The sequence below is a fragment of the Pygocentrus nattereri genome, chromosome 3 (genome assembly GCF_015220715.1).
Source record: "Pygocentrus nattereri isolate fPygNat1 chromosome 3, fPygNat1.pri, whole genome shotgun sequence".
Lineage (NCBI taxonomy): Eukaryota > Metazoa > Chordata > Actinopteri > Characiformes > Serrasalmidae > Pygocentrus > Pygocentrus nattereri.
The window spans coordinates 3,444,503-3,470,161 of record NC_051213.1 but is presented as its reverse complement, the minus strand read 5'-3'; the positions used below and the strand labels follow the sequence as shown (position 1 = coordinate 3,470,161).

At 43.7% G+C, this 25,659-nt stretch overlaps 1 protein-coding gene across 2 annotated transcripts; it reads left to right on the top strand.

The window, feature by feature from the left end:
* Window positions 1-1,817: 1,817 nt before the first annotated feature.
* On the top strand, window positions 1,818-22,197 carry LOC108412907 (junctional adhesion molecule-like). 2 transcript variants are annotated; one of them, XM_017685143.2, is made up of 11 exons: window positions 1,819-2,085; window positions 2,476-2,500; window positions 3,213-3,539; window positions 5,431-5,826; window positions 8,036-8,392; window positions 12,630-12,644; window positions 12,980-12,988; window positions 17,150-17,161; window positions 17,275-17,313; window positions 17,737-17,781; window positions 20,875-22,197. In XM_017685143.2, exons 1-11 carry the CDS (start codon window positions 2,074-2,076, stop codon window positions 20,877-20,879), a joined length of 1,242 nt encoding a protein of 413 aa, XP_017540632.1. In that variant the 5' UTR covers window positions 1,819-2,073; the 3' UTR covers window positions 20,880-22,197. The 2 variants fall into 2 exon arrangements, 1 of the variants encoding a protein (XP_017540632.1); XR_001856709.2 differs by lacking the exon at window positions 20,875-22,197 and having other exon boundaries at window positions 1,818-2,085; window positions 17,070-17,161; window positions 17,737-17,779.
* Window positions 22,198-25,659: the final 3,462 nt, after the last annotated feature.

Here is a 25,659-nt window from a genome sequence, read left to right as displayed (position 1 = left end):
GAGATTTCCACTCGTCATTTGGTCAACACAGCTAACATTTCCATGTACATGAGAGAGCTTGAGTCAGAATTTTCCAGGAGATTCCAAGATTGTCAGAGATACGGTTTTTAAGTGGATGTGCACTGATGATTTTGAAATGCAAATGATTGACTTCCAGAGCTCATCTCTGTTGACAGTGAAGATTTGTGAGCTGCGCACATCACTTGAAACATCCAAAAAAAATGCACAGCCCCTTTTTAAGTGTTGGACATCATTTCCAGAGAAATTTGACTGTTTGAAGAAGATTGCAATTGGCAATGCTGTCAATCTTTGGGTCAACGTATCTGTGTGGGCAGATCTTCTCACACAAGTTCTAACCTCAATCCTTCACAAAGCAGCTTTACTGCAGACCACTCTGAGGCCTGTGTTCAGCTCAAAGTCACCGCTTATGCACCACAGATGGATCATCTTTGCAAAGAATGTCAGGGACAGGGATCACACTGAAATGTAAGTTTAATAAACTGATTGATTAGCTTGTAACAAACTTGGTAACAGTTTGTGTTATGACTTAAATATGTTGCATGGCACACTTGAGCACTTCACCTTTGAATTTTTTTTTTCGTAAATCGGCACTCTGTACGAAAAAGGTTGCCAGCCCCTGATATGGGCAATTACCGTCTCAACGTATTCATCAAAAGACTCACATGAAACCTTAGAAACATCCCAATCTGTGCAGTCCAAACTGGCGTTAAAAGTTTCTAAAGCATCATTCGATCAAGAGTTAACTGCTTTCTTGGGTTTGATGATTTTGAGTCTTTGTCTGTATGCTGGAAAGAGTAACTCCATGGCATGATCAGATTTGCCCAAACGGGCTCTTAAGAATCCATGGTATGTACTTTCAACAGTACAGTAGCAATAGTCCAATATTTAGATTTCTGGTAGGACATGTGACCTGCTGCTGGAAACGAGTCCCAGAAAAGGCTTGTATGGTTGAAGTCCCTCAATGCTTTCTAATGAAGATACATGATTTGCCAGTTCACTGATGGCTTTCAGTGCAATATAAATTGAAATAATGGAAGCAGTCTCTCTAGGGAGATAAAAAAGGTCTGCAGTTGATGTTGAAGTACTCAGTGATTGGAGAACAAAACTGGCTAAAATCTTTAAGGTTATTACACCAGCTCTGGTTGAACATAACACAGTCCATCACCTTTTGATTTTTACAGCAGCTCGATAAACCATAATCCTAAGGAATCAAAAGTAAATCAAAACATGATGCATTGATTCCTCTGATGCTTCATATTTATGTTGATGGTTAATCTAATGGATTAACATTTCTCTCAGCTCTTGAAGTCCTGACCAACAGATGTTTATCTGGCTATTATTGCTTTATTTAGTGGGTTATTTAAGGATTTCCCACCTTGTTCAACCAGATAGAAATGTAATTCTATTCTGATTGAGTTATTACTAATTTATTCTGATTAGATGATAAATTCTCCTCAGCGTCAGCATCACAGGATTGTCTGTCCACTCAGTGGCCATCTTGACATCGTCCTCGGGCAGTTATGTCCACTCACTCAGGATCAGACTCCCTTTGAATGAGGAGAGACCTGTAAACCCCAAACAGAAGCCCGTGTGTCCTTCCACAGCAGTGGGGGGTGTTCCCACTCACAGCTGTACCACTGTTACCACTGAGCTGATTGGCAGTTTATATTAAAGGGTGTGAGCAGACAGACACCGAGTTAAGAGTTACGAGCTTTCCCGTCTTTTTCCGTTATTTACTGATGATGTAACAAAAATACTATTGACATGCTTCACTTTGCTGAGGAGTTGTGTGATGACTCAGAGCTACAGCTCAGTTCTTTTCCCACTGAAACATTTCTAACTTCCCAGTTTCTTTTTCAGTCATTTCCTCTAAAGGCTGTTCTCCTCTGAATGTTTGTGGACTTTGCAACAGAGATCACTCTGTGCGGCTCACTGTCGTGGACTGTACTCGGTTCTGCTGGCAGCTGGTCACCTTACGTTCTGTTTGTGGTTCTGAGAGTTTAAAGTGGACAAAAGAGCTTTTTTCCCTCTTTGTTGAAGATCCAGCACAACATGGCAGGAAACGTGAGTGTATAAATCAACATCTCTCTTTCTTTCTCTTCCCCTCTCTCTCTCTCTCTCTCTCTCTCTCTCTCTCTCTCTCTCTTTCTCTGTCTCTCTTTCTGTTTCTCTCTCTCTCTCTTTCTCTGTCTCTCTTTCTGTTTCTCTCTCTGTCTCTCTTTCTCTCTTTCTTCTTCCTCTCTCACTCTCTGTCTCTCTCCCTCTCTCTCTGTCTTTCGGTCTCTCTCTCTTTCTTCTCTCTCTCTGTCTCTCTCTCTCTCTGTCTCTCTTGTTCTTCTCATAAGTGAATTATTATGGAACATTTATTTTGTGAAATGTTGCCTTTTGTTTCAACTGGTAAAGTAAAAAAGAGCAGTAAAACACTGAAAACATGTTTTTTCCTCTTTCTTTCAGAAAACAGTCGACACCGAAAAACTTGGTAAGTAAGACGAAATCTTGAGACTCTGCCTTTGTGTTTTTTTTCCTGTTCTGGCAAATCTGACAAGCTCAGGCTTGAGATCTACCCAGGTCCAGTTTCCCGAAAGCTTCTTAGAGTTAAGATCATTTTAACGGTAGAGAGAGAGAGTTCAGTGTGAGGCTCGCTCTATCATTTTTCTACTAAGAGTTTTTTTCCAGAAACCCAGCCCTGATGACGTGAAACAGCAGTGAAAACAGAAACGTACAGGTGTGCAGGACTGGCATGGAAACCCACTGCTTTATACGCAGGCGACACGACAGATGAACGCTCACCTTTCACTCTCTTCTGTCTGTTTGTGCCTTTATTGCTCATTTATTAAACAGTTTAGGGCTCAGACAAGCAGTTCATCGGTGTGGCCCTTTTTCATAGAGAATAATCAGATCCTAAAGCTTAGTCAGATCTCAGTAGTTAATGACAGTTTCCCAGTGGTTCTAGTCTTAAACTGCTCCTGTCCTCACTTTTCTGGAATGTGCTTCAGGCATCAATTTAAGAATGAACGTATTTTAACAAAACAATGACACGTTGACACATTAAAGGCCTTTGTTTTTATTGAAATACAGACTAAAGTAGATTTATAAATCACGTTTTCTGTTTTTATTTGGATCGTATTTACTGTCCCAACTCTTTTGGTATGAAGTTTGTAAATTAAACCTCTCCTGTCGTGTCTTAACAGGCACTGTCTTTCCAGAATCCACACCCTCAGTCTCCTCTCGACTGAAAGCCTTTCGTCGGCAGTTTCATACAGTCCGTGCTACTGCTGGGGACACTGTCCACCTGCCCTGTCGCCTCTCACCTGAAACCAGTACAGCGGCCAGAGAGGTCAGGTGGTTTAAGGGGACAGACTGTATTGAAGTGTTCCAGGTCACTGTGGGAAGTGGCTGTGAAGGCAGTGGGAAACTGACACTGAGAGATGTTAAAGTCACTGATTCTGGACAATACAGGTGTGAAATGCTGGGAGAGAAGAAAGAGGAGATGTCCGTTATTCATCTGCACGTATCAGGTGAGTTTAGATCCTCCTGTAAAGGACAGTCTAGTACATTTATAATGCTGTGTTGAACTGTTATACTGTATGTACTGCATTGCATGTCTCCCACTGCACAGCAGGAGGCAACTGTAAATATTAAATGGGAATTAAAGGAGAGGGTTTCAAAACTGTTGCATAATTCAATCACTGAGATGTAAACAAACTCATGCAAGAGTGGTTTGATGTGAAATGATTAATAGTGGAGAAACTTACCAGCTCAGAGATCTTTACAGTGGTGGTGATAGGAACCAGGGGTCACACAAATATAGATGTTTTATTTTCCATGTAAAATGTCCAGTGAACCTGCACATGTATTTTGAGTTGTATATGTAATGTTTATATTGGTACAATATTGACATATATGAAAAAAGTAAGTTTTCTTTGCAGACTTTTTGTCATATATCATCCTGCACATACCTCTTCACCAAGAGTGTTTTAGGCAAAAAAGCCCATGAAGTCCTGACCAACAGATGCTTATATGGCTATTATTCTTCTATCTAGCAGGTTATTTAAGGATTACCCGCCTTGTTCAATCAGATAGAAATTTAATTCAGTGGGTATGCTCTATTCTGATTGAGTTATTACTAAATCATTATAATTATTAACACACTATCAGGCTGTGTGTAAATATAATGACTGTGTTTAAAGGTAATTCATGTAATAATATTAATGCACTGATAATATTAGTGCACTGTTAAATGTACACCTGCTTCTCTTTGCATTGTTTCATTAAGGCTTGCTGAAATGCCTCATGTAAAAGATGACGAATCGTATAGTAGTGATGGATGAATTCTGAATACATGGTTCTAAACGTATTAAATAATGGATTCCATTACAAGACATTAAAAAGTAACTTGTTCAGAACACATTTAGAATACATCATGAGCAACATGAGAAAAAGTTTTTTACTTAATTGTCCCTGTTCCTCGCAGTTACTTGCTGGCAGTTTTCTTCATATAATTCTTCAGTTATGTTTCATGAAAAATTTGATTGTCATTTAAATGAAGTTTTCTCTCTCACTGCCTGATTCAGTCCATTGCTGCCCCCTTTATCCCCCAAGCAGGAGTCCAGTACAACACATATATTATCACGACAAACATGATTATTAGTTGAATCATTTCTCAGCAGAGCTCAGTAATGCTGAGATTGCTAACTGGTCATCACGTTGATTCATCAGTCTACTCAGGCTTTAGCAGGAGCTTCAGAGTTTGTCTTCAGCAGTCTTTATCTGATGCTCACTGAAACATGATAGATCTTTCCATTTAGCTTGATTTGAAATGATTTGAAAAGATCTACAAACGTTCTTTCACTCAAGCGAATCCAGCACAGATTCAGCTTAATATCACTGCTCACCCCCTGGTAAACAGATTTAGGCTCTCAGAATATCCTAATTATTATTTTAGTGCTGAGGACATTTTCTCCAGACTTTCGCCAGCTTCTTGTTTGACTTTTCCCATTCCACCTTAAATTTAAAATGGAATGGAAAAATTCGAACAAAGCATCTGGCGAAAAAGCTGACTTAGGCATCATGGAGGACTGAAATGCTTGATATAAAGATGGTTCTCTGTTTCTGCCTGACAGCTGTATCATAAAATCATAAGTATCATAAAATCATAAGATCATAAAAGTTCAAACTGCTTGTAATTTTACCTGTTTAATTCTCATAAATTGTGTAAAAATGTCAAATTATTTAAATCACGTAAAATATCCAGTTGCTCTGTGAGAGTAAAAGTCCATGATTGTGGTAAAAATAAAGTGCTGTTCTGCTGCTCCTGTATAAACACTGGGCTGATTCATAGCCTAGTTTCTTGTTGTCTTAACGGACGTACTAATCTAATCCTAATCTGATCTTTTTTCTTCCTCCCAGAGTTTAAACTGGTCTCCAGATCAGAAGATGTTGGAAAGCCGTCTCATGTTGAGCCTCTGAAACCCACTTCGAAGCAGCAGAGCTCTCCAGATTTTGGACCTCATGTTTTTTGTGGTCATGATGTCACTCTGCCCTGTTACCTCTCTCCTGAAACCAGTGCTGTTGCCATGGAGATCAGGTGGTTTAAAGGGACAGACTGCATTTACCTGTACCTGAATGGTCAGGTGACAGAGGGGAGAGGCTACGAGGGCAGAGTGAGCATGTTCACAGAAGAGCTGCAGAGAGGAAACATGTCTCTGAGTCTGCGAGATGTTCAGAGGTCAGATTACGGAGAGTACAGGTGTGAGGTCACTCATGGAGGACACAGGGTGAAAAACGATGGAGTGCGGATAAAAGGTAGAGCTTCAATTATTCTAAATATATGGTCCTTCTCAGAGTTAAACCTTAGAACCTAAAGCCCTCGCTCTGCAGCTTTTGTGGCTGTTTTTAGGCTTTATAGCTCAGGAAGGAACTCGGTCACAGACATGATACACATCACAATAAATGGTAATGCATCAGTGAGCAATCCGACTTAAACTCTTTACCTTTAATTATATCTGTTTTAGGCTCCATAACACATGAAGGGGGTTAAGTTGGAGGCATCATACACATCTGTAATGAACACGATCGGTCAGATACATGTGTGGGAGAGTATCAGCCTCGGCACTGTAATTCCAGCTTAGAAAACAAGTAGAAATGCACATATTTAAACACAGTTTTAGGAATTGTAGGAATTACAAACATTTTGACGCATAGCTTACATAACTAATATAGATAAAACTGTCAATCCTATTTTGGATTGAACTCTGGGGTCGTATTACAGAAATTTCCTATCTTTTTGTCTAATGTTGAGATCTGACAGGTCAAGATATGATTTTTACAAATTCATATTACAGAAGCAAAACTTAGTTTAGGAATCGTATCTTACAGCATCGTACCTCAAGTTAGTAAATACCAAACTACTTGATCAAAGTCAACACTCAACTGTTATGTCTGTTACAGTTACTGTTGCTCCAGTTACCGATGTAAATAAGGTCAAAACTAGACAAAAATGCAATGAACTGGAGATTGTTAATATTGTTAGAATGCCCCCTGCTGTTGCTCCAAAATGAGTTTCGCCAAGCGCAATAATATTTTTCCTCCTGATAAACAGACACACGTTCAGCTCCGCCTCCTCATTACTTCCCTACCACTGTAATATTTCATCATCAACATTAACTCAGGAAGGTGTTCAGAGAGGTGTTGGAGTTTGAGTCGGCAGCATCTGAGATTTTTAAAACGCAGAGTGTTACGACCCTACAGGAAAGCCTAGGGGATAAAGGGGGGCAGTAACATATGGTTTCGATGTGATGTTTGCAGCACAAATCAGGAAGAACAAGACAAGAATGGGTTACCTTCTTTTGTCTTGTTATTATACTCCGGGGTTAAAGTACACTCAGACTATAACTTGAGTAAGACCCCCATAACATCAATATGTACAATATTTACAAAAAAGAAAAAGGCAAATATGCTTGCTGTCAAAAGAACAGAATTCTGGACCCAGGTGGCGCTAAATCAAAGAAATAATCAAAACAAACAAAAAACTACCCTAGCACTTTAATTCTAATCCTCACCTGTGGCAAAAACAAAAAAAACTATCTACAGTAGTCTTCCCTATTGCATAACATAAATACATGGGTCAGCGCCTGCCCCTTACCTAAGGTGTCTATACGTTGGGCTGCTACGTGATGTAAAATGTATGAACGCGCCCATCTACCCTGTCCAGAACCCCAACAAAGCACAGCAGCGAGAGAGAGAGAGAGAGCAAGAGAGCATAGACAGCCACAAAACAGCAAGACTAACAGGATTAACAGTGCGAGGAACGAAAACCTAAGCTAACCTGAACTGGACAGCTTGATCAACATTGACAAGCCTAACTCAGACACACACACAACTGCACCAGCAGAAACAACAAGCTCATGCAGCTGCGACAGCAACTATAACTAGGAGCATGAGTGCGTGAAAACAGCTTGGAGCACAGAGATTTAAAGTTATGAAAGTTTTTAGGAGATCCAGTCTAGAAGTCAGTGGATAAGATTATACCTAATGAGTTTTATGCACTTAGTGTTCAGCAAATTTGGATGTTAATTCCCTCAAATTAAAGCTGAATGTCTGCACTTTGAGCTCATATTCATAATTCAATTTAACTCCAATAGTCTGTGGTAGAGAACTGAAATAACAGTAACTTTGTTGATGTCCAAATACTTATGGATCTTACTGTATTGCACTGTGCTACTGCTTCATATTACAGATACAGTAAATAACTACCACCTAAAAATAAATCCATAGTTTACAGTTCTGTATCTCAGGTAGCCGCTGTTTTAGATCATTAGTAAAAATGAAGTCATTGTACTTCTTTGTACCCTGACCAGGACAGTGGAGCTTTTTCAGTTACATTATGTTCTGTTATAGTTCATGTGAGCATATTGTGTAAATGACCGTAATGACAGTTTACAGCAACATCTGATTAAGTGTGTCTTCAGTAGAGAGATGACTGACACACACATTTCTGTCTTTCTCTTTTCAGAGTTTAAATTATTCTCCCTCCCAGAGAACAATCACTCTCTCATTCCTCAGCCTTTTACTGTCCATGCTTGTGCTGGTAATGATGTCCTTCTGCCTGGTTTCCTCTCACCTAAAACCAGTGCTGTTGCCATGGAGATCAGGTGGTTTAAAGGGACAGACTGCCTTTACCTGTACCAGAATGGTCAGGTGACAGAGGGGAGGGGCTATGAGGGCAGAGTGAACATGTTAACTGATGAGCTGGAGAATGGAAACGTATCTCTGAAGCTGAAAGTTTATCAGTCAGATGGAGGAGAATACAGGTGTGAGGTCACTTATGGAAAACACAAGATGGAAAACATAGTTCACCTGCAAATAGAGGGTAAATATTGATGCCGCTCAGCGCTAACCAAGTGACCGAGAAGCAGGCAGGTCACGTCTAGCTATAGAGTCTCTGATCAGGGCAGACACTGACCAGCACTCAGCCCATCGCAGAATGACACACTTAACACGTGTGCACATCCATCCATCCATCCATCCATCCATCCATCCATCCATCCATCCATCCATTATTTTCCGCTTCTCCGGGGTTCGGGTCGTGGGGGCAGCATCCTAAGCAATGAGGCCCAAACCTCCCTTTCCCCAGCCACGTCCACTAGCTCTCCAGGGGGGATTCCAAGGCGCTCCCAGGCCAGCTGGGCAATATAGTCACGCCAGCGTTTCCTGGGTCTACCCCGGGGTATCCTCCCAGGTGGACTTGCCTGTGACACCTCCCGAGGGAGGCGTCCAGGAGGCATCCTAACCAGATGCCCTCAGCTGGCTCCTCTTGATGTGAAGAAGCAGCGGCTCTACTCCGAGTCCCTCCCGGATAACCAAACTTCTCACCCTATCTCTAAGGGAGAGTCCAGACACCCAACGGAGCTGATTTCGGCCGTTTGTACCCAAAGCTCATGACCATAGGTGAGGGTGGGAACGTGGGTCGACCGGTAAATTGAGAGCCTTGCCTTATGGCTCAGCTCTTTCTTTACCACAACAGACCGGTAAAGAGCCCGCATCACTGCTGACCCAGCACCAATCCGCCTGTCAATCTCCCGCTCCTTTGTACCATCACTCGTGAACAAGACCCCGAGATACTTGAACTCCACCACTTGAGGCATGAGCCTATCCCTGACCCAGAGAGGGCTCTCCACCCTTTTCTGCCTGAGAACAATGGTCTCAGATTTAGAGGTACTGATTCTCATCCCGGCCGCTTCACACTCGGCTGCAAACCGATCCAGCGAAAGCTGAAGTTCGCGGCCTGATGTCCCCAATAGGACCATATCATCTGCAAACAGCAGCGATGTGACCCTGAGGTCAGCAAACCGGACACCCTCCATCCCCTGACTGCACCTAGAAATTCTATCCATAAAAATTATGAATAGAATCGGTGACAGGGCAGCCCTGACGGAGTCCAACTCTCACTGGGAATGAGTCTGACTTACTGCCGGCTATGCGAACCAAACTCCAGCTTTGTACAGGGCCTGAATGGCTCGTAACAAAGAGCCATGTACCCCGTACTCCCGAAGCACCTCCCACAGAATACCCCGGGGAACACAGTCGAATGCCTTCTCCAGATCCACAATGCACATATGGACTGGTTGGGCAAACTCCCATGAACCCTCCAGAATCCTGGAGAGGGTGAAGAGTTGGTCCAGTGTTCCACGACCAGGGTGGAACCCGCACTGCTCCTCCTGGATCCGAGGTTCGACTATAAGCCGGACTCTCTTCTCCTGTACCCCTGCATAGACCTTACCAGGGAGGCTGAGGAGTGTGATTCCCCTGTAGTTGGAACACATCCTCCGGTCCCCTTTTTTTAAAAGAGGCACCACCACCCCAGTCTGCCAATCCAGTGGCACCGCCCCCCATGTCCACGCAATGTTGAAAAGGCATGTCAGCCAAGACAGCCCCACAACATCCAGAGCCTTGAGGAACTCAGGGCGTATCTCATCCACGCCTGGAGCCTTGCCACCAAGGAGCTTCTTAACTACCTTAGCGACTTCGGCCTCAGTAATGGACAAGCCTATTCCCATGTCCCCAGACTCTGCCTCCTCACTGGAGAATGTGTCGGTGGGATTGAGAAGGTCCTCAAAGTATTCCTTCCACCGCCCAATGATGTCTTCAGTCGAAGTCAGCAGCACACCATCTCCACTATATACAGTGCTAGTGGCACACTGCTTTCCCCTTCTGAGTCGCCTAACGGTTTGCCAGAATCTTTTTGGAGCCGACTTAGTCACTTTCCAAGGCCTCCCCAAACTCCTCCCACACACGGGTTTTTGCCTTGGCGATGACTGAAGCTGCAGATCGCTTGGCCTGTCGATACCTGCCAGCGGCCTCTGGTGTCCCACAGGCCAACCATGCCCGGTAGGACTCCTTCTTCAGCTTAATGGCATCTCTCACCTGGGGTGTCCACCGGGTTCGAGGATTACCGCCCCGACAGGCACCAACTACCTTACGGCCACAGCTACAGTCAGCCACTTCAACAATGGAGGAATGGAACATGGCCCATTCTGAGTCAATGTCCCCCACCTCCCCCGATATCTGGTCAAAGTTCTGACGGAGGTGGGAGTTGAAGATGAATCCGACAGGTTCTTCTGCCAGACGTTCCCAGCAAACCCTCACTATACGTTTGGGCTTGCCTGGTCTGACATAAGCACAGACAGCAGTCAGGACCCGTTCCCCAACCCGAAGGCATAGGGAAGCTACCCTCTCGTCCACCAGAGAAAACCCCAACATACATGCACCGAGTCGAGGGGCTATGAGAAAGCCCACACCTGCCCGCCGCCTCTCACCATGGGCAACTCCAGAAAAGAATAAAGTCCAGCCCCTCTCAAGGAGATTGGGGGATCCTGTGGGGAGTGCGCCGGGAGTACGGGGTGAGGGGCTCGTTGTTACTGGCCATTCAGTCCCTGTACAAATGGAGCAGGAGCTTGATTCGTATAGCCAGCAGTAAGTCGGATTGGTTTCCAGTCAGGGTTGGACTCTGCCAGGGCTGTCTGTTGTCACCGATTCTGTTCATAACTTTTATGGACAGAATTTCTCGGAACAGCCAAGCAGCGGAGGTTGTCCAGAATGGTTGCCTCAGGATTTTATGTCTGCTTTTTGCGGATGATGTGGTCCTGTTGGCGTCATCAGGCCGGGACCTCCAGCTCTCTCTGGACCAGTTTGCAGCCTAGTGTGAAGCGGCTGGGATGAAAATCAGCACCTCTAAATCTGAGACCATGGTCCTCAGTCGGAAAAGGGTGGAATACTCTGTCCAGTTTGGGAGTGAATTCTTGCCCCAAGTGGAGGAGTTTAAATATCTTGGGATTTTGTTCATGAGTGAAGGAAGGATGGAGCGAGAGGTTCACAGGCGGATTGGTGTGGCATCTGCAGTAATGCAGACCCTATACCGGTCCATCATGTTGAAGAGAGATTTGAGCCAGATGGCGAAGTTGTCAATTTACCGGTCAATCTACATTCCAACTCTCACCTATGGTCACAAGCTTTGGGTAGTGACTGAAAGAACGAGATCACGGATACAAGTGGCTGAAATGAGCTGTCTCCGCAGGGTCGCCGGGCTCTCCCTTAGAGATAGGGTGAGAAGATTGTGATTTGGGAGAGGCTCAGAGTAGAGCTGCTGCTCCTCCATGTTAAAAGATGCCAGTTGAGTTGAGTTGGTTCAGGCATCTGGTAAGGATGGCCGCTGGACCCCTCCCTAGGGAGGTGTTCCAGACATGTCCGACGGGGAGGAGACCCCAGGGAAGACCCAGGACACATTGGAGGGATTATATCTTTCGACTATCTTGGGAACGCATCGGTATCCCTCCGGAAGAAATGGAAGAGGTGGTGGGGGAGAGGGAGGCCTGGGCCTCTTAGGCTGCTGCCTCCGCAACCTGGATAAGAGGTTGAGGATGGATGGATGGATGGAATACATTTTCTGATTCTTCAAGCTTTGTGCTAACACTTGACAACTGGGGGCTCCTCTGGTCTTCACTGCTTCTTCGCTTCCATGATCTACTTAGTCATCAGATGGAAACTTTGCCTGTGACCTCGTCGCAGAATTCAACCTCTGAAGTGTGTAAAACGAAAAATAGATAAAAATTAACCAGAGCCATTATGGAAACAGGTGCTGAATGTAGATAAAGTAAACGTGGAGCTCTTTCTTCCCAAACATTAAAGTATATTTTGGAGGAAAAAAGCATTTGATGAATAGAACACCTTTCCAGCTGTTAATCATGGTGGTGGCTCTATTAGTCTTTGGGGTTGTGTGGCAGCCAGTGCACAGAAAACACTGCACAGGTAGATGTAAAAATGGATTCCAGTAAATATCATTTAATTGTGGAAGCAAATGTGCTGCAGTCAGTCAAGAAACAAACTGTAAAGAAGCCATTGGACAACTGCACTTTATCTATTGTTTTATTCCACAGCTCCACCTCATTTCAGTGAGTATTATATTTCTCCACTCTGAACTCCGTTCACTCTCTTCATTTTCTCTTTTCAGAAAGATGTTAATAAATTGCTTATTTTAAAAGTCTGTAAGATGTTGAACTTGAACATGAAGACACTCAGTAACTGCACTTTTTCTATTGTTTTATTTACAGCTCCAGTTTGTTTGAGTGAGTATTATATTTCTGCACTCTGAACTCCTTTCACTCTCTACATTCTCTCTTTTCAGAAAGATGTTAATAAATTACTTATTTTAAAGGTCTATAAGATGTTGAACTTGAACATGAAGACATTCACCAACTGCGCTTAATCTGTTGTTTTATTCTACAGTTCCAACTCTTCTGAGTATTAAATTTCTCCACTCTGAACTCCTTTCACTCTCTACATTCTCTCTTTTCAGAAAGATGTTTATAAATTGCTTATTTTAAGTCTATAAGATGTTGAACTTGAACATGAAGACATTCACTAACTGCACTTTATCTATTGTTTTATTCCACAATTCCAGGTGGTTATTGTGAGTATTATATTTCTCTACTCTGAACTCCTTTCACTCTCCTCACTTTCTCTTTTAAGAAAGATGTTTATAACTTTCTTCTTTATCCAGAAAACCTTCAGTCACATTTACATTAAAGCCTCTTTCACAAGCAATGATTTGCTGTGATTTTCAGAATTAAGGTCTTTACACACTGAACATGATTTGTAGGATCTCTGTGTCCCAGTAACCACATTTTTAAATGAAATGATTAGTTTGTCTCCATCGCCGATTGTGTCAGAATCTCCACAAGCAGCTCAGTCAGAGTTCCAGAGCTGAGCTGTGTGTGAAAGATAAACTGAACAATATGAACGACAGCAGAAATGTCCAAATATGTTGCGCCTGGTGTGTGTCGTTTCAGTATATTCTGCATATGGATGTTTTGTGCCTCCCATCGACCCACCACCGATGGGAGGGGCAGTAGTAGGGGTGCGGTGCATTGTGGATCGGGCAGTGTCCGAAGGCGTGGGCCTTGGCGTTCTGATCCTCGGTTGCTGAAACTGGCTTTTGGAACTTGGAACGTTACCTCACTGGCGGGGAAGGAGCCTGAGTTGGTGCGCGAGGTCGAGAGATACCGGCTAGATATAGTCGGGCTCACCTCAACACACAGCTTGGGCTCTGGGTCCAATCTCCTTGAGAGGGGCTGGACTTTTTTCTTTTCTGGAGTTGCCCACGGTGAGAGGCGGCGGGCAGGTGTGGGCTTTCTCATAGCCCCTCGACTCGGCGCCTGTATGTTGGGGTTTTCCCCGGTGGACGAGAGGGTAGCTTCCCTACGCCTTCGGGTTGGGGAACGGGTCCTGACTGTTGTCTGTGCTTATGCACCGAACAGCAGTTCAGAATACCCAGCCTTCATAGAGTCCTTGGAAGGGGTGCTTGAAAGTGCTCCTCCTGGAGACTCGATTGTCCTACTGGGGGACTTCAACGCTCACGTGGGCAATGACAGTAAGACCTGGAGGGGTGTGATTGGGAGGAATGGCCTCTCTGATCTGAACCCGAGTGGTGTTCAGTTTTTGGACTTCTGTGCAAACCACAGTTTGTCCATAACGAACACCATGTTTGAACACAAGGATGTCCATAAGTGCACATGGCACCAGGACACCCTAGGCCGCAGTTCAATGATTGACTTTGTAGTCGTGTCAGCGGACTTGCGGCCATGTGTACTGGACACTCGGGTAAAGAGAGGAGCTGAGCTGTCAACTGATCACCACCTGGTGGTGAGTTGGATCAGGTGGTGGGGGAAGATGCCAGTCAGACCAGGCAAACCCAAACGTATAGTGAGGGTTTGCTGGGAACGTCTGGCAGAAGAACCTGTCAGATTGATCTTCAACTCACACCTCCGTCAGAACTTTGACCAGATATCGGGGGAGGTGGGGGACATTGACTCAGAATGGGCCATGTTCCGCTCCTCCATTGTTGAAGCGGCTGACTGTAGCTGTGGTCGCAAGGTAGTTGGTGCCTGTCGGGGCGGTAATCCTCGAACCCGGTGGTGGACACCCCAGGTGAGAGATGCCGTCAAGCTGAAGAAGGAGTCCTACCAGACATGGTTGGCCTGTAGGACACCAGAGGCAGCTGGCAGGTATCGACAGGCCAAGCGATCTGCGGCTTCAGTCGTTGCCAAGGCAAAAACCCGGGTGTGGGAAGAGTTCGGTGAGGCCTTGGAAAGTGACTTTAAGTCGGCTCCGAAAAGATTCTGGCAAACCGTCAGGCGACTCAGAAGGGGAAAGCAGTGTGCCACTAGCACTGTATATAGTGGAGATGGTGTGCTGCTGACTTCGACTGAAGACGTCATTGGGCGGTGGAAGGAATACTTTGAGGACCTTCTCAATCCCACCGACATGTTCTCCAGTGAGGAGGCAGAGTCTGGGGACACGGGAATAGGCTTGTCCATTACTGAGGCCGAAGTCGCTAAGGTAGTTAAAAAGCTCCTTGGCGGCAGGGCTGCAGGGGTGGATGAGATCCGTCCCGAGTTCCTCAAGGCTCTGGATGTTGTGGGGCTGTCTTGGCTGACACGCCTTTTCAACATTGCGTGGACATCGGGGGTGGTGCCACTTGATTGGCAGACTGGGGTGGTGGTGCCTCTTTTTAAAAAGGGGGACCGGAGGGTGTGTTCCAACTACAGGGGAATCACACTCCTCAGCCTCCCTGGTAAGGTCTATGCAAGGGTACTGGAGAAGAGAGTCCGGCTTATAGTCGAACCTCGGATCCAGGAGGAGCAGTGCGGGTTCCGCCCTGGTCGTGGAACACTGGACCAAATCTTTACCCTCTCCAGGATTCTCGAGGGTTCATGGGAGTTTGCCCAACCAGTCCACATGTGCTTTGTGGATTTGGAGAAGGCATTCGACTGTGTTCCCCGGGGTATTCTGTGGGAGGTGCTTCGGGAGTACGGGGTACATGGCTCTTTGCTACGAGCCATTCAGGCCCTGTACAAACAAAGCAGGAGCTTGGTTCGCATGGCCGGCAGTAAGTCAGACTTTTTCCCAGTGAGAGTTGGACTCCGTCAGGGCTGCCCTTTGTCACCGATTCTATTCATAATTTTTATGGATAGAATTTCTAGGCGCAGTCAGGGGATGGAGGGTGTCCGGTTTGGTGACCTCAGGGTCACATCGCTGCTGTTCGCAGATGATGTGGTCCTATTGGGGACATCAGGCCGTGAACTTCAGCTTTCACTGGATCGGTTTGCAGCCGAGTGTGAAGCGGCCGGGATGAGGATCAGTACCTCCAAATCCGAGGCCATGGTTCTCACGCGGGAAAGGGTGGAGAGCCCTCTCTGGGTTGGGGATGAGCTCTTGCCTCAAGTGGAGGAGTTTAAGTATCTCGGGGTCTTGTTCACGAGTGATGGTACAAGGGAGCGTGAGATTGACAGGCGGATTGGTGCTGGGTCAGCAGTGATGCGGGCTCTTTACCGGTCTGTTGTGGTAAAGAAAGAGCTGAGCCATAAGGCAAGGCTCTCGATTTACTGGTCGATCTATGTTCCCACCCTCACCTATGGTCATGAGCTTTGGGTAATGACCGAAAGAACGAGATCGCGAATACAAGCGGCTGAAATGAGTTTCCTCCGCAGGGTGGCTGGACTCTCCCTTAGAGATAGGGTGAGAAGTTCGGTCATCCGAGAGGGACTCGGAGTAGAGCCGCTGCTTCTTCACGTCGAGAGGAGCCAGTTGAGGTGGTTCGGGCATCTTGTTAGGATGCCTCCTGGACGCCTCCCTTGGGAGGTGTCACAGGCAAGTCCACCGGGGAGGAGACCCCGGGGAAGACCCAGGACACGCTGGCGTGTCTATATCGCCCAGCTGGCCTGGGAGCGCCTCGGAATCCCTCCCAGGGAGCTAGTGGAAGTGGCTGGGGAAAGGGAGGTCTGGGCTTCATTGCTCAGGATGCTGCCCCCGCGACCCGAATCCCGGAGAAGCGGAAGATGATGGATGGATGGATGGATGGATGTTTTGTGTTTGTGTTGTTTATTAATGTGTTGTGTAAAGGCCTCGACATTTAAGAGTTTAGTTTGTTGAATAATAAGAATATTTCATTGATGTTCCACCAAAACCTGCAGAAGCCCTGTAAATGTGTTCCAGAGACAAAGTGCCACTTTATTTGTCTGAATACCAAAACACCAGAAACAGCCCTAAATATTCACTTGTACAATTTCAGCAATCAAAAGCCTCAAAAACAAATTTCTCACTTATATTATTTCCACTACTGAGGTTAGCCAGGTGGGAAACACGAAAAAAGAGGCTGCAGTTAGCGTGTTATACCAGCTTTGACCAGCAGGGCTGTTTTCTTTTTACCCCTTTCCCTTTGGAGACCAGCGAGATTTCTCACAGAGCAGGATTCCTCAGTTTAGCCAGAGAACTTAAGCCCAAAGTCAAGCTTGTCCAACAGAAAAAGAGCTGAGACATTCTTATTGGACAGTCCTCATCTTCAGGCTTCAGTTATCTGGCTAACTGAGAAATCCTGCTTTGTAAAAAAAACAAAAAAAAAGAACCCAAGCAGAAAAACTTCACTGAGGAACTAAGTGGCGAAGAGCAGCGACTAAATCCCCAGAGTTTTTTCAGTCATGTTCTTTTTGCAGTTCACTAAGAGAATCAACCAGGACTGAATTTGAACATGAGGAGTCTCTAACTTCACTTTATTTATTGTTTTGTTCCACAGGGAAGATGTCAAGTGAGTATTATATTCCTGCTGAACACCTTTCACACTGTGTACTCTTAATGTAGATGATCGTTTATGAATTGAACTGTGCTTAATTATTATTTACTTAATGTTTCTCACCACAGGGAGATTTAACAAGGGACCTGAACCTGTTAAAACACCAAGTGAGTAAATATATCAATGTATTTTACTGTATATAGAAGCCAGTTTCTGACTCCATGTTCCTGAATTCGTGGGTTATTCCGAGCTCATGGTTGTACTTTACCACTGAGCCCTCGTTTGTCATGTAGTCATTTATGATAAATTATGTTCTGGTACTGAAAGTATCACGTGTCTCTCTCACGTACAACAACGTGCGCTATAGATTTCTGATATTGGTGATGTCAGAAAGCCACTCACACGAACATGTTTGAGAGACATCAACACGTCTCTCCCTGTGACGTACAATCATGTGGTTATTATATATACAATATATACAATATTCTATTAAACTGTCTGCTAATAAACTTAATTTCAGACATTGGTGAGTCAGAAAGTCACTCAGTCACAAACACACACAGCTGAATTCATTCCTGTTGTATTTACAGAAAAGCGAAAAAGACGTGCGAGTGATTCGAGTGACCATCGGCCCAGTAAGCTGATATTTTCTCTCCCTGGACTCTTTACATACAGAACCTGGACACTGTGCACTCTGACCATTTACTGTCCTCTCTCTGTTCAACTTCAGTGACAGTAAATATAGCAGGTTAATCGTCTGAGCTGCGTCTCTGAACTCATTTCACTATCTGACCTGATGACTGTGAATCAGCTCAGTACAGTTAGTGTGGCTCAGTGAAATCGGGCACAGACGAACAGTTGATCTTCAGTTATTTACAGCATTAAATCAATTAGAAATGAGTTAAGTTACTGTGTAATGATTTCCTGAAAGTCTTATTGTTTCCATAAAGACTAAATGGTAAAATAGATAGTAAGTCTTTTTATTTTTACATTTAAATTTTCACAATTTGATTTAATTAAGAAAAACCTGTACTATCTTTATTGAGGCTGATCTAGAACTATAACACGCGATGAACTAATTTGTGACAAACTGCTGGGAGAAACACTGAAAAACTGATCCTGGACCTGAAGCTGTGCAAGCTAAAGATAAATGATTTTTACTGATACAGTTAAATGAATGTATGAAAATACTTATTTATAAAATATAGCCAAGACTTGTAACGTGCAAAAAGTTTTTGTAAAATGTAGTTTGTGAGATGTGATCTCCAGAAACATTTCGCTGCTCTCAGAACAAAGCTTTATATCTCCATTTTTATTGTTTTGAAGTTTTGGACATAATTTGAAAGTACCCTATGTCCTGTACATTGTATGTAAATTTCATGATAAATGACCCGAAATGACCCACCATTACTTGGAAAAACATCAGGTCCCATTGACTTACATTAAATGTAGAGTATGTTTTTTCCTTCTCCAGTAAAGTTGGTGTCTTAGAGATATGAGGTTTTGTTTCGACAACAGCGATATATAAAATCATACTTCAGGTTTTTATATATATTTATATATATAAAATCATTAATGAATATTTTTCTTTCTAGAAATTTTGTTTATTCCAATATTAACACTTTTCTCAGCAAATAAACTCCACAAATAAATAGATTTTGAAAATGTGAACACAAAGTGGCAAGAAAAAGTATGTGAACCTTTTGCAATTTTATGGTTTTCTGAATTGGCATAAATTATGTCAGAAAATGACCTTGCAGGTCTTGACCCCCCCCCCCACCTCCCCCCGGCAGCAATCACCTCAACCAGGCGCTTCCTGTAGCTGTGGGTCAGACCTGCACATCGTTCAGGAGGAATTTTAGCCCATTCTTCCTGGCAGAACTGCTTTAGCTCCCTCATGTTCGTTGGATGCCTCATGTGAACGGCTCTCTTCATGTCAATCTATAGCATTTCTATAGGGTTGAGATCTGGGCTCTGCCTTGGCTACTCCAAAAGGCGGGTTTTGTTTTTCATATGCCGTTCTGTTGTGGACTTGCTCCAGTGTTTTGGGTCGTTGTCCTGTTGCATCACCCAACTTCTACAGAGTTTCAGCTGATGTACAGACACACTCACATTATCCTGTAGAATTTTTTTATACACATGGGAATTTATCTTCTCCTCAAAGACTAAGCTGGCCAGGCCCTGATGCAGCAAAGCAGGCCCAAATCATGATGTTCCCTCTGCCATGCTTTACGGTGGGAATGATATTTTCACGCTGATGTGCAGTGCCTTTTTTACGGCATATGTAGCACTGCATGTTCTTTCCAAATAGTTTCATCTTAGTTTCATCTGTCCACAAAACATTTTCCCAGTACCGTTGAGGAGTGTCAGTGTGCTCTTTCACAAACTTCAGGCGTGCAGCAATGTTCTTCTTAGTAAGCAGCGGCTCCCTTCGTGGTGTCCTGCCATAGACACCCTGCTTGTTCAAGGTTTTACGGGCTGAAGACTCATGAACACAGATGTTAGCCTGCATCAGTGATGCCTTCAAATCTTTGGCCGTCACTCGGGGTTGTTTCTTTACCTCATTGATGAGTCTCCGTTGTGCTCTTTAGGTCATTTTGATTGGGCGCTCACTTCTTGGCAGAGTAGCCACAGTCCCAGACTGTCTCCATTTGTAGATTGTTTGCCTCACTGTAGACAGGTGAATTTCTAAAGTCTTTGAAATCACTTTGTAACCCTTTCCAGCTTCGTGTAAATCAACCATTTTTGATCATAGATCCTCTGAAAGCTTTTTGGTGAGGCATGGCTCGCATTCGGGCGGCATGGTGGCGTGGTGGGTAGCACTGTCGCCTCGCAGCAAGGAGGGCCTGGGTTCGATTCCCTGGCTGGGTGACCGGGGTTCCCTCGGTGTGGAGTTTGCATGTTCTCCCCGTGTCTGCGTGGGTTTCCTCCAGGTTCTCCGGTTTCCTCCCACAGTCCAAAGACATGCAGTCAGGCCAATTGGACGTGCTAAACTGCCCCTGGGTGTGAATGTCTGTCTGTCTGCCCTGTGATGGACTGGCAACCTGTCCAGGGTGTATCCTGCCTTCCGCCCGAAGACTGCTGGGATAGGCTCCAGCACCCCCACGCGACCCTGACGGAGAAGCGGCTTAGAAAATGGATGGATGGCTTGCATACACGTATCCTTCTTGTGAGCAAACTCACAAAGTTTTAGTGGTTTTTATCAGTCAAAGTAGCACTAGTCCACACCTCCAAACTCATCTTCTTAACAAGACTCCAGGTTTGCTAACACCCGACTCCAAATAGCTTTTCTGAGATCATGAACTCGAGGGTTCACATACTTTACCCGCTAGCACTATGAGGTTTTTACAGTTGTTCTCAATGAAGACATGAATGATCAGAATTTTTTTGTATTATTTTAGGCACTTTGTCAATACACTTGACTTGGATGACGATCAGATCACATTTTATGACAAATTAATGAAGAAAACCATAGAAAGGTTCACATGCTTGTTCTTGCCACTGTGTATGTAATACATATATATATGTGTGTGAACTGGGTAATTGTACAGCATTAAATCCCTCATTTTGCCCAGTTTTATTGAACTGTTTTTTGCATTGAAATTGAATTGTGCTCAGGTCTATGTTGAAATTGTTTTAGTTTAGTACTGAATTATGTTCAGGTTAGTATTGAACTGTGTTCAGTTCTGATTTTATCAGCTCCAGTAACATCTCCTCTGTTTCTGCAGTGTGAGGACAGAAAGAGCAGCTCAGCCACCCAGCAGAGAAACTACAGGAGGAGAGAGAGAGCGAGAGAGTGAGAAAGCGAGAGAGAGAGAGAGAGAGAGAGAGAGATATTAAGGGACTTAAGAATTCAGGAGCACTATATGTTTCAGTCTCCGGTGTTTAACAGGTAAATTTGTAGTCATTATAAGCAGCGTCTGATTCATTCTTTCCATGTTGGATATTGTACAGCGGTACTTGGACACTAGCTGCTGAAAACCTAATCAGAAAAGCTGACAGTAAATAAAAAGAATTTACATAAAGTAAACTAGATAAAATGATTACAGTACACTGGATGCAAAATGTACCTCAAAAATCCTACATCCTCCACAGTGGAGAGTGTTTGGTCGTCCAAGAGCCCAAAGAATTCCATTGTTTTTAGGTCATTATTTGCACTTCGGTCGTTGTTTGTGAATTTTTTGTTATTTTATAATCGGAGTGTACAGAAGTTGTGGGCGTGGTCGCAGAGACTTTCCTTTCTGCTTCTTTTTCTTTGTATCGAGGCTCGTGTCATATTTTCAAGTGGTATCAAACCTGTAGTGAAGAGTTTTTTGGACGTTGGACCCCCTCGAGATACTCAGTGTTGGAGGTCATTGCAAACTGCTTATCTAATGTGGAAAGTGTAAAATAGTTCCACACAGCACAAACTTTTTCACCCCATCTGTTCATGCGCTGTCACTCAAACTGGGTGACCCTGACTTGGTGGAGAACATCTGAGATCACTGGAGGCCTTAGACCTGGGATGGACATCAGAGACCAACATGAACTTCATCTTTGTAGACTGAACTGAACCAGTGCTGCTGTGTCTGTTTACAGCGATGAATCTTTATATCTGTGAACCAAAGTCGTCAGCATAGATTTTAGTGTCGTAATGAATCAGTACATATAATCTGATTCACATATAATTTGCTAAATGGTTTTTATTTGTATTTCTTTGTTTTTGTCTTTATGTTCTTTGCAGTCAGATTAAAGATGAAAGACTGTGACATGATTTATTTATTAGATTTTATTTGACATCATGAAAACCTGGACTTCCATTTTTCAGCCTGTGTTTTTGTGTTTATGCAGATTTGTTGACATGCTGGGATGTTTTTCCTTTTTATGCTTTAACACAGTAATAAGATGTAAATCAATGTAATGATGTGATTCTGTAATTTGATTTGTCTTCTGTTTTTACCTTTTTGATGTATCCCCATCATTGAACATTTGAATGGGTGCTTTTCACATGTTTCAGAATGTTCATTTTGATGTTTTATTAAAAGTTATTTGATCTGTGGGACTAAAGCCAACACAGCCTCCTTCATTTGGCATTATAACCTGCAGGGAGTCGGTGCTGAGTACATTGATGGAGCCAGTCCTTTTTATTGGCATATTCAGTCGGTTCCACTGCAGGTTCTTCAGATAAATAGCTGCATTTTAGAAAAGTTTCTGAAAGCTTTAAAAAAAAAGTGCCTTTATAAAACGTAGCACTTTTTGACAAGGAGTTTTGTTCCTCTCCAACATTGACTCGACAGAAAAAACCCACCACAGCAAATCAAATCAAATTTATTTGTATAGCGCTTTTTACAACGGATGATGTCACAAAGCAGCTTTACAGAATTTCAGAAAAGAAAAAGTTTCAAGAGAACTGTAAGAATGTACAGAAACCCCCCGGTGGGCAAGCCAAGGGCAACAGTGGCAAGGAAAAACTCCCTCAGAACTGAGGAAGAAACCTTGGGAGGAACCAGGCTCACCAGGGGGGACCCATCCTCCTCTGGTCAAACTACCTACAAGTGATTATATTACTAATATTAACAGCAGTAATATTGGTATTACGAATAACTAGGAGTCTATGAGAACATCAGCGTAGGGTGGGCAGCTCATCCAAGGTAGGTGGTGGTAGCTGGGGCGTGGGCAGCTGGTCTGAAGTGGGTAGCAGGAGGGCTCGGCAGTCAGTCGTCCTTCAGTGTCCAGCTGGACATGTGGGCGATTGTATACTCGGAAAGAAAGCAGGTAAATGGAATTAGTTTTATTCTGTCCGTTTGTACATAAACAGGGAATGTAAACATTTCCAGAGTGTGGAGGTCGACTCCGGCAGATCTGACTATGACAGCTTAACTAACAGGAGAGAACCAGAAGAACACACAGACACGGCAGCACTGTGAAACAGTTCGGCATCCTTCTGCTCCACCGTCCACAAACTTGAGTGACCGCGTGCGAGCAGCGGGACGACAGCACCAGCGTCTCAGTTTACTATAATTCCCTGTGTCCATGGACCCCTGGATCTGCTGCCTTTATCTAAGGGGGAACATTAGCTACCAAAAGCTAAACTGAACAAGTGAGTTTTCAGCCTAGTCTTAAAGATTGAGACTGTGTCTGAGTCCCGAACAGTTTCTGGAAGAGCATTCAAGTTTGGGGGCTTTATAAGAAAAAGCTCTTCCCCCAGCTGAAACCTTCTGAATTCTGGGGACTATTAATAAGCCAGCACTCTGGGATCTGAGTGGTCGTGATGGCTCATAATGAGAAATAAGGTCTTGCAGGTATTCAGGAGCGAGACCATGTAGGGCTTTATAAGTCAATAAAAGGATTTTATAATCAATACGGAATTTAATAGGTAGCCAATGAAGTGAGGATAGCACTGGACTACTATGCTCAAATTTTCTAGTTTTAGTGAGGACCCTGGCTGCGGCATTTTGGACTAGTTGGAGTTAAATTCCTGTTTAAATTCCTGCTTGTGCATCCTGACAGTAGCGCGTTACAGTAGTCTAGCCTAGAAGTAATAAAGGCATGTACTAGTGTTTCTGCATCACGCAGGGACAGGGCATTTCTGATCTTGGTGATGTTGTGAAGATGTAGAAAAGCTGTCCTAGTGATGCCGCCTGTGTGTTGATCGAATGATAAATCTGAATCTATTATAACGCCAAGATTTTTTGCTGCTGATCCAGGTGTGGCTGGAAAGTCGGCGAGATTTAAGATTAAATCTGGTGATTTACTTCTTGCTAATTTTGGACCCAGAAGGAGAACCTCTGTTTTGTTACTGTTTAATAGGAGGAAGGTGCGTGACAACCAGCCTTTCACGTCTTTTACACAGTCCTCCATTTTCTTTAACCTGTATTGGTCATCAGGCTTGGCTGATATGTACAGTTGAGTATCGTCTGCATAACAATGAAAGTTTACGCCATGGTTACTTATAACTGTGCCTAACGGTAACATGTATAGTGTAAATAGTAATGGTCCTAATATAGAGCCCTGCGGAACTCCAAATCTCACTTTTGAATAATTGGAAGATCAATTGTTTACCCTAACAAACTGATAACGTTCTGATATGTAAGATCTGAACCATGATAGGGCTGTCCCTGTGACTCCAACCATGTTTTCTAACCTTTCTAGGAGAATATTGTGGTCTATTGTATCAAAAGCCGCGCTAAGGTCAAGTAGCACTAAGAGATATGTAGCCTTGATCAGAGGCAAGAAGAAGATCATTAGTTATCTTAACTAGAGCCGTCTCAGTGCTGTGGTGTGGTCTGAATCCTGACTGAAATTTTTCATATATATGGTTCTTGTGTAGATATGAACTAAGTTGTTGGGCCACAGCTTTTTCTAAGATCTTAGATATAAACGGTAAGTTAGAAACAGGCCTGTAATTAGACAAAACGGTGACATCAAGAATTGGTTTCTTGATCAGAGGTTTGATAACTGCTAGTTTAAAAGCTTTGGGAACATGGCCCAGACTAAGGGACGAGTTTACAATAGTTGAGATAGGGTTTATAATAACTGGCAGTACTTCTTTGAGTAATTTTGATGGAATTGCATCGAGTGTGCAGGTTGTGCAATTTGCAGAAGAGATTATCTTCTATGGTTCCAGCTGTGGGAGGGGGTAAAAGGTTTCCAGACTCTTTTCTACAGCTGTGTTTTGTTCTATATCAGCCAAGTCAGATGACAGCCAAGCTGGATTTGAATTTGATACTGTGGGTTGAAATTGTTGTCTAATATTATCAATTTTATTATTAAAGAAGTCCATAAAAACTTCACTGGTGAGAGTTGCTGGGATTTCTGGTTCATTACCTGCCTGATTTTGTGTGATTTGGGAAATCACATTAAACAGAACCCTAGGATTATACTTATTATTCTCGATCAGTGAGGCCAGATATGCTGAGCGAGCTTCTGTGAGGGCATTTCTATACTCTATAAGGCTGTCCTTCCAGGCAGAGTGGAACACTTCTAGTTTGGTATGGCGCCATTTCCGCTCTAATTTCCGAGCTTTTTAAGGTCCGGGTTTTATCGTTGTACCACGGGGCGAGCTTTTTCTGCCTTATTCTTTTTATTTTAAGTGGGGCCACATTTTCTAAAGCGGATCGTAAGGTATTTTCTAAATAATCAGTTAGTAAATCTAGTTCCATTGGATCTGATGGAGTGGAGACTGGGGTTGATAACTCTGGGAGATTTTCTATAAATTGTAGGGCAGTAGAAGGTTTTATTGTGCGCTTTGTTGAATAACGTGGGGACGTATATATATATATATATATATATATTATGGCTAAATCGTAGCTCATATGAAATTAAGTAATGGTCAGAGATCGCTGTGGTTTGCAGTAGGATATTTAATGATGTACTTTTTTAAAATGATTGAATTCCCCTTTAACTCTGCTGAACTCCACCAACAGACAAATGCTTCATAATCAGGCTGAAACACAGAAGATGCCACAGATAGAAATGTTTAGCTGCTTCTCGCAAACTAAGCTGGATTAATATGAATAAGATGTGCTGAACCC

Excerpts from the sequence above, each read along its gene's own strand:
- LOC108412907 (XM_017685143.2), top strand. Across the intron at positions 2,501-3,212 it reads AGTCGACACCGAAAAACTTG|GCACTGTCTTTCCAGAATCC; the intron begins GTAAGTAAGACG and ends GTGTCTTAACAG. Across the intron at positions 5,827-8,035 it reads CGATGGAGTGCGGATAAAAG|AGTTTAAATTATTCTCCCTC; the intron begins GTAGAGCTTCAA and ends TTCTCTTTTCAG.